General features: G+C 38.9%; 1 protein-coding gene across 2 annotated transcripts in view; it reads left to right on the top strand.

The window, feature by feature from the left end:
• LOC111334839 (E3 ubiquitin-protein ligase rnf213-alpha) overlaps positions 1 to 12,064 on the top strand; it is a 63,763-nt gene extending 51,699 nt beyond the window's left edge. For both annotated transcript variants that reach the window (XM_088755834.1, XM_088755833.1), the window contains exons 65-84: positions 503 to 613; positions 757 to 810; positions 1,036 to 1,236; positions 1,421 to 1,520; positions 1,641 to 1,678; positions 2,724 to 2,821; positions 3,573 to 3,726; positions 4,239 to 4,428; positions 5,015 to 5,106; positions 5,223 to 5,280; positions 5,706 to 5,905; positions 6,134 to 6,275; positions 6,430 to 6,513; positions 6,918 to 7,095; positions 7,950 to 8,157; positions 8,704 to 8,778; positions 9,517 to 9,717; positions 9,974 to 10,063; positions 10,315 to 10,484; positions 11,299 to 12,064. In XM_088755834.1, coding sequence (XP_088611960.1) covers positions 503 to 613; positions 757 to 810; positions 1,036 to 1,236; positions 1,421 to 1,520; positions 1,641 to 1,678; positions 2,724 to 2,821; positions 3,573 to 3,726; positions 4,239 to 4,428; positions 5,015 to 5,106; positions 5,223 to 5,280; positions 5,706 to 5,905; positions 6,134 to 6,275; positions 6,430 to 6,513; positions 6,918 to 7,095; positions 7,950 to 8,157; positions 8,704 to 8,778; positions 9,517 to 9,717; positions 9,974 to 10,063; positions 10,315 to 10,484; positions 11,299 to 11,461 — 2,607 coding nt within the window. In that variant the 3' untranslated portion in view covers positions 11,462 to 12,064. The remainder of the gene's footprint in view (positions 1 to 502; positions 614 to 756; positions 811 to 1,035; positions 1,237 to 1,420; positions 1,521 to 1,640; positions 1,679 to 2,723; positions 2,822 to 3,572; positions 3,727 to 4,238; positions 4,429 to 5,014; positions 5,107 to 5,222; positions 5,281 to 5,705; positions 5,906 to 6,133; positions 6,276 to 6,429; positions 6,514 to 6,917; positions 7,096 to 7,949; positions 8,158 to 8,703; positions 8,779 to 9,516; positions 9,718 to 9,973; positions 10,064 to 10,314; positions 10,485 to 11,298) is intronic.
• Positions 12,065 to 13,865: the final 1,801 nt, after the last annotated feature.

Below are 13,865 nucleotides of genomic sequence, written 5' to 3'. Positions count from 1 at the left end.
TTGTCATCATTATGGATTGTATCGACTCCAGACATTCGGAAATGGCATAGCAAGACGTGGGCCCAAATATATGCTAGAATTTTTTTTTTTCATAGATATCACTCATTCACCCTGCAGCTTCCTACTATTTCTTTGAGGTTGTACAAAGTCTGCTGAACTGCAATGCATTCTCAGCAGTTTACATTATATTATTTCCTACTCGTAAGCTTTCTTCTTCGTTTTTCGCTTTCAAAACTGTTTACGTCACCCGTCAGTTACGATATTTCTTACCTCTGGAGCCCCTCAGAAGTATGCTAGATCCACCCCTGAATTATGTCAACGACGGTCTTAGTCTTATAAAACCCTAGAGGTTGCATTTTACATAGTTTTACAGCTAACAACCATTTTGGTTAGCGAATTATAAGTACTTTTAAACACTAAAGGCTTAGTCAACCATCGAACCTCTTTCATACAAAGTTTCCAAACAATGCACCATTAGAACTTTTGAATACTCTTTTCGTAGGAAACAAGATTACAAGATGTCTCTAAAAACGTACTTCTCCTCCTGGTGATCTACCGTGAAATAACGATGTCAAATGTGTCTCCAGTTCAGACACAGAATTTGTCCCAAGAGGTAAGGGAAAACGATGTACACTTTCCAAAGAAAATTTAACTCTGCTCTGTATGCTTAATCATCCTTCCTTCGCGCTAATTCGTTACACTCATGCCTGCTGCTTTGAGAAAAGAAGATGATTTCTTTTTTTTTTTTATTATCAGGTGAGGGTAAAGCTTGATGATTTCGTAAGAAGTGGAGGACACCTACACGAAACGGTAAGACCAATTGAAATAAAGGGTGCACGTTTACTGCAAAATCGATTGCCGATGAGGTGACTAGAGAAGAAAGGAACAATTAGCACGATTCTTTAATTCCCAATTTTTTTGTTAAATGTCGTCAACTCGTGTATAGTAATTGGTAATTGTATAGTCGCCGCTACCTTACAGTTCTTCCTCTCCATCTCTTTTCTTTTTTTGCACTGGGCTCTGTCTGTCATTTAGGCCCGACCTTTCGCCAAGGAACTTCTTGAAAACAAACAGGGTGGAAATCTTAGAGAACTTCATATATACAATGGAAAGAGTGCACAGGAGCATGCCTTGGCTGAAATTGTGATTCATACAGTTGTGGCTTTGCAGTGTATTGGTGCAGGATCCTTAGCTCAGCCTCTTTATGCTCTCATGACTGATCCTTCGATTATGAAAGTAAGAATACACAGATATGTTATCTGAAGAAAAATTTAAATGTTTTGAGCATAGGGCAAATTGATAACGATAGCGATAACAACCTAAGTTCTATTGTTAAAATGGAGAAAGAACATTTGCATGTCTTGTATCACAGTAATTTACCGACAGAATATTTAATTTTTCCACTGATTTCTTGATACAGAATTCATTCCTACCAACAATGCCTGAGGATAACTACATCGAGTGCATGAAGGCCATTGCTGAAACTATGAGTGGCACTGGTTGGGTTGGAGAGTGGTACGGTAAGTTTTTTTAGAAATGTGCGATTACATTTGGAAGTGATCTCAAAATTTAACTCAAAATTCTAGTGTTACAACGAGAACTATGAAATTACTTCTTACACCTTACTTCCTCTCTTTTAGAGTGTGGTAATTGCAGATATGTGTATTTCATTGGGGAGGTAAGGATATACATATTTTTTATTTGGACACAAGAGCCTCAGGGTTTATTCTAGTAATTGACCAATGTAATTTTAGGGGGTCCTTTTTCAAGAAACTGGTGTTCAAGAAAGGGAGTCTTCCTAAAGGCATTTTGGTTAGCGATTATTACTTTTCTATGAGAAAGCGAACGTTTATTGAAATTATCATTTACAGACTTACAAGTACTGAACGTGAGGTTAATTAATTTTGTTTCTTTCAGGCCACAAATTTTAAGGAAAAAAGTCTTTGTGGCTCATGATTCAGATCATGGCTTCTCTCCTTTTCTCTTCTTTTTCTTATGCCATACCCGATAGGCCTGATGAAAATCAACTTTGGACAAGGGAGGCCTTTCAATTGAAACTGTTATCAAGTTGTCCAAGGATTCCCTCCTTAGCCTGTTCCTTGGGGCCGTTTTTATTTTTAATCATTTTTTTTCGAATACTTTATTTCCAAAAAATATTACTCATTCGCGTTTTTTTTTTTTTTGGGGGGGGGGGGGAGCGCCTCCCTCCCTCGGTATTCTTTTTTTTCCCAGTTTGCATAAATCCCACAAAGCTGCGCTCTAGAATAAACCCTGGAGCCTTAATAAGACACGAAATACTTGAAAATAAGTACATTTTCAATACTTCAATTTGAGTTATTCATATGCGAACCTGTCTTGGGCAGAATTTGGTTTCAGGCCAAGGGAAAATATTCACAGGTCTGATGAGGGAGGAGGGGGGAGAGAGGGTGGTGGTCCGTACTCCTTGGAACTTCCTTTTGTATCCGCCACTGACCATCCTAGACAACGAAATCAAGAACTAACGCTCGAAACGTCAGCTTTTAAACTCTTTACGGAAGCGAATTTACATCATCAACTCGGTTGATGAAACCAAATTATCTTGCTACTTTCCCCCACCTAGACAGCACCAGAATTTCTTTACCCTATTTATTCAAGAAATCAAAGTATACGTTCGTAGAGACTTAATGCACAATGACCGGTTCTTATTGTGCTCACTAACATGTATTTTATTTGTTTTAATACAGTGTACTCAACCAATGCAGAAGGGCACCTGTCCAGAGTGTGGAAAAGTATTGGGAGGGGAACAGCACAAGTTCTTAGGAGAATACAGAGTTTCCGAAAAGTAATTTGAAGACATCTCATTTGAATAACTAAAATGTTTCTAAGTGTTCTTTTTGTTTCTAGGGAAAATAATAAATATATAGTTTTGTCATCACGATGGACTCACATTGAGGACGAATTTCTATCTGAAAAAGGAGTTACGATAAAATGTTTTGAGTGTTCTTTTGTGCAATTTGAAAGACTGACTTTGCCGGAAAGGAGACTACAAAATGGTAGATTAGAGGGTAGTAACACAAAAGTAGTAAGCAATGTACTTAGAAGGAAAGAAGATATTTGAGGAAGAAAGAGATTGAAATGGATCAAGAGAATTTACAATGAGTAGTTTATATTCTCTCGAGTGGATTCAAAATGACCAACTTAAAATTTAGTCTCGATTTTTCTGGCTACTGCCTCCTATACAAGATGGGGCGAAGCCACTCTGTTACAAGAATGAGTGAGTGAGTGAGTGGTGGTAAGTAACCGGAGAGTTTCGATTTTGACCCAGTTCTGACCCGATGTTTCCCGATTCTTCTTATTGTTTTTTTCTTTTTTCGAAGCATCTTATTAGTTCGACATTCCCACTCAATAAAAAGTTGAGTTCTCTCCTTTTGTAATTTCTGGCTTGTTGCCAGTGACACATTATCTTTTCAGTTCTTGCCGTGACACTGCAAAGAGCAATTAGCATCTCAAAATAATTTTCAATCTCGCCGGCGCATAATTTTATTTTCGAATAAACAATGCACCGATAATCACTTATCTGTTGTAATCTCTAGGAAAGACAGGACCAAAACTGGCCATGCACTCGGAGAACCTGGCTCGAGACCTACGAACGCAGAACCTCAGAGAGACATGCCACCGATAGTGTGCGGTCTATTGAGGATTATCATGCACTCGGCTATGGTCATGGGAGCATCCAAATATCCACAGGTGATTATTCTTTAGACACATTGAGCGGCTGGCAGAAAGTGAACAATCTGGTAACTTTTCCTTTTAGCTGCAGTCCCTCTGAGCCTCTCTGTAGAAAGAATTCTGATTTAGAACGCCAGTGGTTTGATGCAAATTTTATGAAAAGAAGAAGAGCGTACAGTTTATTTGACATTTAGTTTGACAGACCAGTTTTCACAGTGATAGAAGGCTCAAATTTAAATAACAATGAGGATAACAATAATAAAAATAATAATGATGATAATAATGACAATATTAATAATTACAATACTTTATTTACAGAAGGTAACACCAAACAGTTACAAACTGATAAACTTGTGTTCCTCTAAATTGGTATTTGAAAACCCCAGTTGATCATCTTTGTCTAACTCAACAAAGCCCAAAAATGTGATGTAATAGATATCCATATGGTTTAATCAAGTAAAGCAGCCCAGTTTTATTCTCATCTATCTCGCTCTTAAGTACAATTTCAGTTCTTCGATTTTTCTTCAAAGGCAACCGCACAGCTAATCACACCTTCATGCCCGTCGCAGTCTGTGGAGTCTGTGGGACAGTTCGTATGGCAGCACTTGCAGAGAGACCTTGATGTTCTCAGTAGAGCACTCGGGTGCAGTGTTGATGACGCAGCTCTGACAGTTCATCTGGCATTACAGCGGATGATCTCGCTAAATGGGGGAAAAACTGGTACAAGCTTCCTTACCTTAAAATTAGTTTACAAAAAAAAGAAAGGGAAAAAACACTATGTCGCAATGGTTAACGGGCTGAATTCCGGACTGAGAGGTCTTGGTGCGAGAGTTGGAAATTTAGTTGTGTTCTCCACGGTGGAGTTTTAATGGTTACTGTTTACTCATCCGATGACCTCCTATCTTGTGCGCAAGTTCAAGCCATCATTATAATATTATGGAGTCAATTAGCTCATGGAGCGAATTCGAACCCATGCTAATTAAATGACTAGTAGATAAAAGATGACACCAAAGTGTGGCAGTCTAATTGAAAAAAAAAAAAAACTTTTGGAAAAAAATGACGCGCGAGTCGCTTGCTGATGTTGCTGAATTTTGTCCATAAAGAACTGACACACGACAGCATAATAGGGAGGACCAACTGATTTTGATAACGTCATATTTACGTTTGTTTTCTCATTGGTGAAAACCGATCAAACTAAATGGCGAGTTCAGCTTATTGAACAAAAAATTAATTTTTTTTTCTATGTTTTACTCATCAGTTTGTTTGTTCTTTCCCGTTGTTCCTTTTTTCTCTCCATACTCTTCAGAAAATGTCCAAGAAATGTTTCTTCAAACCCGGGAAAGTCGCCGGAGCTGGGAGAAAGCTTTTTGCTCTGAGATTCTTGTTCCTGTTATCACCGTACGTACTCTTGAAATTGAGTGATTTCATTTCGTTGTTTTTCATATTTATTTGCTACAAACTATCTTTATGATTATCGTTGTAGTGTAACTTTTATTTTTGCAATAACTTCCTAGCATTTTGACGAGAATCTCCAGAACGCCTCAAGACTTTTGATGGGGGACGAGAGATTTGGTACGCTTTTCCATTTTACTTTTTGATGCAGCAACAAATGCGCGGCAGGCGAATGATAGAATATACTTGTTCTAGTGGACAAGAGGGCTTTCATATTACCTTTTAAAAGGTGTTTACCTCAAAATTTGCTAGTAGGGAGCCGTATTCTTCAACACGAAACAGGTTTTACTATTACTTTTATCGTTGAATGGCGTATTTTGTGGAAGCATGCGCAATTTCTGTAGACTACGGCGAAACTGTTGAATATAAGCTTTGTAGCAAATATGGTCTGCAAAATGAGAAGAATCACCCTTAACCTTAAGACAGACGATGATAGATGAGATTGAAGGAATTGACTCGGCTCGTAAATGACAAACTCCAAAAAAATGTAGGTTAACTTTTTTAAGTGAATCAAGTTTTAAACATCTTTGTGTTTTCCTTTTCAGGAAAAGATCCGCTGGTGCGTCAACTTTACGAGTTTGATGAACAGGTGGAAGACTTGTCTCAAGGCGTCAGGCCCATGTCTCGCGCTCTTTGGAAGTACAGACAGCATATTACTGTAGAGGAACTAAGTAGCTCTTTTCAAAGAGAAGTCCTTTCTGCTGGAAAAGTGGAATTCAAAGTATTGGACGCTTTCCTCAAACAGGTAACGTCCCAACATATTGCTACAAAGGGCTGAGGTTCTGTGCTACAAAGATTGTCTATCTTGTAATTTCTACAGGGGCCAGTCAAAGGCTTATTAGAACAGGGTTTTTATCGATATTTTAACCCCTTTTTCTGCCTAATTTTTAGGAAGCATCTGCCAATGAAAAACCGAATGCATTGTCCTCTCTAAGTTTATCTTTGGATAATTTTTCCTTTTTGACAAATACAGGAACACAAGTTGCGCTTCGTTCAGTTTCTGCCCGATGTTGTTCGCCTCCAGCGTCTATTGATGGACAGATTCCACAGACGAATTGACAGAACAGATGCTGAGAATTATACCGTCCGTGAATTTCTCAAGAACCTTCCGAAAGGTACGTTATCAGTTACAAACCTGTATCCGATATAGCCAATGCCATGAAAACTATGTACGCCCTATCAATTAAGTGAAAGATGCCAGTGTAAGCGCGAATGCTCTGAATCTGTTGGTAAATGCTAATTCTGAATAAAATTGAATTTGTCTCTCAGGGTCTGTGAAAGAGGAGTACACTAATCTCTTCCAGAGTTTTAAGAATGCTTGGAATTCTTGCAAGTCATTTCTCGGTGATCAAGGTATAATGACGTTCCGTTTTTTCCAGGGTACATGCAAGAAGGCTATGGTTATTCTTATGACTAAATTCTGTTGTTTTTGTTAAGTGTGATTATGTAGTTAATAATACTTTATAATATATCTGAGCCAAGCGTGGTGAGATAAAGAAGGCCAAGCTCATGAGTGATGCTAAATTTAGACTATGATGGAGAGCCACAACTTAGTCATCAATTACTAGAACGAATATTTATCGAACCGTTATTATTTAGTCATGGTCAGAAGCACACCGATTTATGTGGTAATAAATTTCAACTGCCACATAAATTTATTGTTTTCGTTGATTATTTCGGCTACCAGTTTTATCTTGTCCGTTTCTCAGTGTATTTATTTTTCATAATTTTTTTTCTCTTCTTCTTTACACCCTAAGGGCGCCTGCGCGTCCCACAAGACCTTTGTAATACCACAATGGACAACGACTGTGCAATCGCGATGGTTCTCCCCAGTACCACCGGGATGGGAGTTTGCTCGACTTCACTTACCTTCTTCCTGGTTAATGTAAATAACGAGTCTCTGGGAGCCTACCGTAGTGCAACTAATCAGGATAGGTACATTTTAATGAATAACTTACGCGTTGCTTTTTTCCCTTTACCCTCTATGGAAGCTAATAATTGTCGTGATCTGATGTAAGCAATATGAAGCGTAGATCCCGTTGTTCTATTGTCTCAGCTGCAGCACGAGACTTACACCAGCATCCTGCAATCAAGTTTCGACTCTTCCAAATGCAGCTTTAGAGTTAAACAGGTCATGAATGTCGGAAATTTTATGGAGAATAATGTAACAATTTGTTACAGCTATTTTCTCCACTAGTCCAGCTCAGTCTAGAGTCTGGCATAATTACCACCTAAGCGCGGTACAATTATTACAAACTAAAAGAAGTGACACATCAGTAAACATCTCGTATGATGCACGATCCTTGCAGTAGATAGCGCTATTTAAGCAATAGCGAAAATCAGACCTGAAAAAAATCAGGCCTGTACGGGACTTGAACCACTGACCTCTGCGATACTAGTGCAGCGCTCTACCAATTGAGCTAACAAGCCAACTGGGAGCAGGCCGTTAAGTTGATTCGTAATAAACCCGTGAAAGTGATAAATGACATACAATGAATATATGAAGATCATACATTTTGAACTGCGGTATTAGATACGTATGATGCACGATCCTCGCAGTAGATAGCGCTATTTAAGCAATAGCGCTATCTACTATTTAAGCAATAGCATTGTCTCAACAAATGGGGCTGATACCGCTGTTTGAAACATACTTCAACCAAAGAAATAACTTGTATTCTAACTGTATCGCTCACAGAAGTCCTGTGCTTGAAACGTTCCTGTGCTTGAAACTATTTAAGCAATAGCATTGTATGTCAATAAACATCTCATCGGTAAAAATTCCTTTTTAGCCCCTTGGAGCGTGTTTCCGTATCAGAGGTGACCCTGTCGCACTTGATAGCCTACGATCCTGAGAGGGACCTGCTGCCCCTCATCCTGGCTCACTGTAACTACTCTCTGGAGGTGGGACAGGAGACCTTAGTTCACTATGATTGGGCGGCTTTGGAGAGACAACTGACTGACAGGTTGTTACGGGGAAGGCCTTTTGTTGAGTTCAAGGTAGGGTGAAAATATTTATGACACATATAACGTGATGAAAGATAAGCATATTCTGTTTATTCTGCAACAGCTCGTTTTCACCGCACGGGAATGTATTTATACTCATTGACTGAGTGTGCTTCATCTAACCGCAAACAGTTTCATTCCCAATTTTTAAGGCACGTTTCCGTTGTAACCATATGCCTCAATCAACAGCTTCAGACATAGATAACAAAGGTTACTTTTGTCACGTTTCAAGCACAGGACTTCTGTGAGCGATACAGTTAGAATACAAGTTATTTCTTTGGTTGAAGTATGTTTCAAACAGCGGTATCAGCCCCATTTGTTGAGACTGAGTGTCACTCATTCTTTTTCAATCTTTCCCTAAGTTGCTTGTCTCACTGGTCAGTTTCTGATGACCAAGAATTGAAAACAAAACAAAACTAACTTTCCTTTTTGAAGACGGGTTTGGACCTTCGTTAAGACCACTCCTCCACAGCTGTAAGAAAAATTGCAAACGAAGTCATTGTAATATGTGTAAGCGCTTTATTGTTTTCTTTGTTTCAGGAAGAACGTTTCGCGTTCAGCCGAGACACCCGAGATGACGCTGTATTCACTTCTCTCTCTGGAAAAATTCCTCAGGTAAATTTCAGTTTCCTTTTTTACCCTTTAAGATATACGTTTGGTCAGCGTACTATAAAGATCCAGAACAGGAAATTTTCTTGCGCCTTAGTTTCACCGATGGACCCAAAAATGAAATCTCAAGGTGTGGAATGTTTGAAAGTGAGGGTCATCTGGAGGTTTGGTGCCGATGGTATTTGATAGCGCTTGATTTACGGTGCAATCAGAGGGTTTCAAATTGGTAAAACATTTATGCTCTTGTTTATCGGAAACCTAACTTTTTGGGGAAGTAAAGCTTCCTTCTTTATTATTATTTTTTTCATCTAGTCTTTCTTTGATTGCACCTATGCGAAACAAGTCTATAATGTTGTTGTTTTTTTCATCATGTGCTGGGTTGCATACCTGATCCATCTTAAAACGGAAAGAACGGTACATTGCGCTTTCGAGCACGTACCTTCCAGCTCCGGTTAACGGAAGCATGTTTTCGGCTCTGAATTGTTTTTGTCACGTTGATAGTAGTATTTTTATCACATTATTATGATGTTAATGTACGAAAGCGATCCCAGCAGTAATGAACCTTACTTATGTAGTAGTGGAAATAACGCCTAAAAAAAATTTTGGCCCGTACGGGATTTGAACCCGTGACCTTTGCGATACCGGTACAGTGCTCTACCAACTGAGTTATTCAAATTCTATGATGTTAATGTTTGTATCGGTATGGTCAAGATCTGAGACACTTTAAACCACTTTTCTCTACAGGAATCCATTTCCCGCGTCATCGAAAGCCAGATTATTGTAGATCTGCGGTCTTCCTTGTCTGATGTCTGTGATGTTATGTCGTCACTGGATATTGCCATCGGTTTTCTTGCCTCATCGGGCGGCCAGCCGGAGAGGCCTTTAAAATGGTACTTGCATGAAGTACTTAAGTTACCCAAAGATCGAGGTCTTAAGAGTCCAACAGTAAGTACATTTCTTCTCTTTATTCGAAAGACTTACCTAACTGGTCATCGTTTTTGACTGTTACAAAGTTCCAATCACCAATATCTGAATCAAATTGTTCTTGTTTAGCACTTGAACGATGTGTGAGAAATGTCAGATAATTCTTTCTTATTAGTTGATAAAGGAGAGGCCCTATTTTCGACTGTTTGCCCATATGTTAGCCAGCAGTGCTTTTAGCTATGCATAGGTTCTCAAGGATTTTGCCATCTTGTTGTAGGCAGAACAGCACTGCAGTTTATCCCATACCTTGGCATTGTGGCGGCTTATGGCTCTCGAGAGAGCAAAAATCAAGTCAAGGAACAAACAGGTTAGGTTTGAAAGGATTTTATTTCCCTCTGGCTGGCTTAACTTTCTGGTTAAATGCTGGCCTTTTTTCACTAACTTTAGCCTTATAGCATTAATTAGTTTACGAATAAAAAGAACAATTCAAACTTTGTTCAAAGTTTGATAAGTTTTTCTGATATGCCATACGCGAGATGTGCACCTCCGCTTTTCCCCGAGGTTATCAGTCAAAGTGTAGGTTTGATATGAAAGGTTTGATGAGGTGTGTTTTTTTAGGAGCCCTTTGATCAGTTGCCTGACGTTTTCAAGGAAAGACTTAGCTCAAGCGAACAGGCCAGCCTAAATCGCGTGTTGCGAAAAATCGACATGGACATATTTCTGCCGCAGCTCTTGCAGATTATTCTTCTGAATGTCAAAAAGGATGGCGAAATAATTTCGACGATGAGGTAAGACGAGCTATTTGAAATGTTCCAATTTTTAATGCATCAGCAAAATAAGGCACAAAGTCGTTTTTCTTATCTTGCACTTCCTACGGTTGCTATCGTAACTTTTGGAAATAACTGTTGCATTTGCCACCGTGTTACTGTGGAGTTATGACGTACAAACCATGACAGCAACGAGATTTCCTAATTTATAGGCGTTCGACTCCAACCCTTTTTTACTCTTAAAGTAATTGGTATTTTTTATAGCTGATATTGTTTCCTGGGGCGGGTGATATCGTCGGTGTCTATTCCTGGTATTTGAACAGAAGGTTCTTATGATGAACGCTTTTCTACGCCTTGTTTTCCAATTTTCCCTTTCCCGTTCAAAGTTCCTTTCGTATTTTGTAAACGAGTTGCTGTTTCAAGTCCACGTTCAATTCTTTGAACATTGGTACTTCAAAGGCGAATTGAAAATTAATAGCAAAATCTTGATCATCCCAATTGACAAAAGTGAAGAGACAGTTTGCGGTAAACTCTCTTGCGGCTTTAGAAGTCTTGATACTTTTTACTCACTTACTTTATGAAGTACCATAGTTTAACCCCTTTAATTCCAAGATCTGTTTATTAATCCTCCCCTTTAGCTGCTACTCATTTCCTTGTAAATAAGTTATGAGAATTTGGTGTTAGATCGGAATAACAACTTCTGACCGATAAGGTTGATTACTGTCTATCTGTTTGCTGGATCATGTGTGGAAATTGTAGGGACAAGTTTCATGTTAATCACTTGTACGAGTTAAGGTGATAACAGAACTAAGATCTTAAGACAAATTTATTGCAGCTTTGAAGAGTACTTGGATATGTGTTTAGCCGACAAAGGTATGGAACAAATTCCAGGAGCGGAGAACATTCCAGACAGCATCAAAATGACGCACCTAAAGGCAGTTTGGAACTCCGCTGTCCAGTTATGTGACGACTTTCACAAAGATCGTCAAGCAGTTTGATCCTTTATTTGAGAGCAGTCAGTTCAAAACTCCAGTGGTGCAGTCAGTTAGGTGTTAAGATTAAAGAAATGAACGGGAAATACTAGGATATAAACTAGTAATAACATTAATGGTACATGCTGAATTTTCATAACAGTTTGGCTTCTACCTTCAGTTTTCTATCTTATAGTAACGAGGTATTAGACACACTTAAGAACAATTCAATTTCAAAATTTAGCATGTTATAGATACGGCCATTTTTGTGGCTACTGTTTGGTACTTCGCGGTCGTTACAGTTAATGGTTAGGATCAGTCTGTTCCTTTTACTACATATATTTACCTTTGTTTTAATTAAAATGTTAGAGGAAATTTGTTCTCGATGCCCCTTCCCAAAAATGGTAGAAAAAAAGCAAGAGCTTTTGTCTCTGAAATCTAAAGAGGCTAGTATTATTAATTAATTTTTCATAGTTTTTTTTCTTATGCACTCAGTAGATAACTCGTAGTGCTACAGCTTTGAATGATGTAAGCATGGTATGCGAGCTTGGACCGCACCTTGAATTGGTGTTAATTATAAGTTAGTATCGACAGAAAAGTTTCCATTTCAATAAACTTTTGTATAAATTACTTTTGTGCCGTGCGGAAGGTCTCGAGCTTTCCTTTCCCCTGTTTCTTTTCCTTTTACAGATTAACATGGAGGTTACAATGTCTTTTTAGCATATTTTTCGAGACAGTGGTTGTTTCTGATGTTAACCATTGAAATGTTTGACTGCTGTGGTAGTCATGAGGGCCTTGAAGCCAAACAAAAGACAATTTACCAGAACCACTGTTGATAAAAAAGGCCCAATAACATCAAGAGAATTTTGAATAGCCACGACGATAAAGGTGCTCAAAATTTTTTTTAGACTCTGGAGCATATTTTTGCCAAACCTAAGGTACTGTCAAGAAAGAACAAAAAATCGACGCCATTTATTCTATTCCATGCAATGATTGTGATCCGTGACAAGTATATCGGACAGACTAAACGTCAATTTGGTAAACGTTTGAAAGAGCATCAAAAATGCGGTTTCTTTTGCAAAAAGAAAATTTAGCTTTGTCAGAGTACCCATACCTAACAATACAATTAGGTGGGATAATTTTAAAATTAACACCTGATCGATGTTTACCGTCAGCACCATTGTTTGGAAACCTGGCATATCAACTCCGCCCACGCTCCTTCCAATCGTGATGATGGCTGCTTACTACCTAACACCTACTGACCCTTCATCCGAAAAAAGGGTAGCTTATTAGTGAGAATATAAAAGGGCCTCTTGTTGCAACGACTAGATCACCCCTGATGAAAGTACTAGACAGGGTGTCGAAACGTTGGGTCGATGAATTGTAATTTCTTCTGTTACATTCATTAAATCTTTAAATCAGAGTGGCACCAAGCCATTATAATTGGGGTTTTATCAACTGAGTCGATACCGTTCGTTGATAACATTGGGATTAAGAGTGCCGTTTTGAAAGATAAACTTTTGTTCAAGAGTTTTGCGGCTTTCCGTACTACCCAAATGTAAGGAAAGGACGCAGACCGCCCTACGATGCTTGGAAGGATTAGGTGACGAGTTTGGATGCGTCCTTGTCATTCTCTTCTACGTCGCGAAGGTGTTCTCAGAATCGGTCACCTAGCCGTCTTCTTGTTTCACCAATGTACATATTTTTGCAGCAAGTGCACGTTATACAATAGATAACATTGCCGGAGGTGCACGTGAAGTGATCAGCAATCCTAATTGATCGTTTCGGTCAGGATATTCTCTCGACGTTGTGAGTGAAAGGACAAGTTTTGCAATGTGGGCGAGCTTATTTGAAAGTTCACGGCTAGTCATTAGTTTGTAATGAGCTTCTGACCAAAGATTTGCCTATGTTTTTGTCGTGGTTTGTTGCGTCAAACCAGGTCTGATTGTCCCATTCGAAGGGCTAACGGACGAAACGTCAGCTTTTAAACTCTGCGGTGGCCAATTTATCAATTCAGTTGATAAAACCAAATTACCTAGTTACCCCCACCCACGCTACATCATAGTTGCTTTAGAAACTTCACCCTTAAGCTCATTCAAGGATGAATTTTTACAATGTCTTCCATTAACGTTGTCTAACGTTAGCGTTAATTACTCTGTGATGTGAATTAACTTCCATAGTGTTTTCGAGGACGCAGATCAAAATAGACTCGGTACCACCACACCTTCTACCTCACGGCGTTGTGTTCCTCCACACCTTGCGAAAGACTCCTAAAGGAGGACCCTTTTAAGGATACGGTAGACCTTTGCGGGTGTCCTTCGGGTAAGAACTTTTCAACGCGTTATTTAAAGCGTATTCACCATAAACTATATATCAATGAAAAGGTTAGGAAATGCACCATTCGGCAAGAATTACTTCATTTCAGCTCGAT

The sequence above is a fragment of the Stylophora pistillata genome, chromosome 4 (genome assembly GCF_964205215.1).
Source record: "Stylophora pistillata chromosome 4, jaStyPist1.2, whole genome shotgun sequence".
Taxonomy (NCBI): domain Eukaryota; kingdom Metazoa; phylum Cnidaria; class Anthozoa; order Scleractinia; family Pocilloporidae; genus Stylophora; species Stylophora pistillata.
The sequence above is the reverse complement of the archived record's forward strand: the minus strand, read 5'-3'. Positions and strand labels throughout refer to the sequence as shown.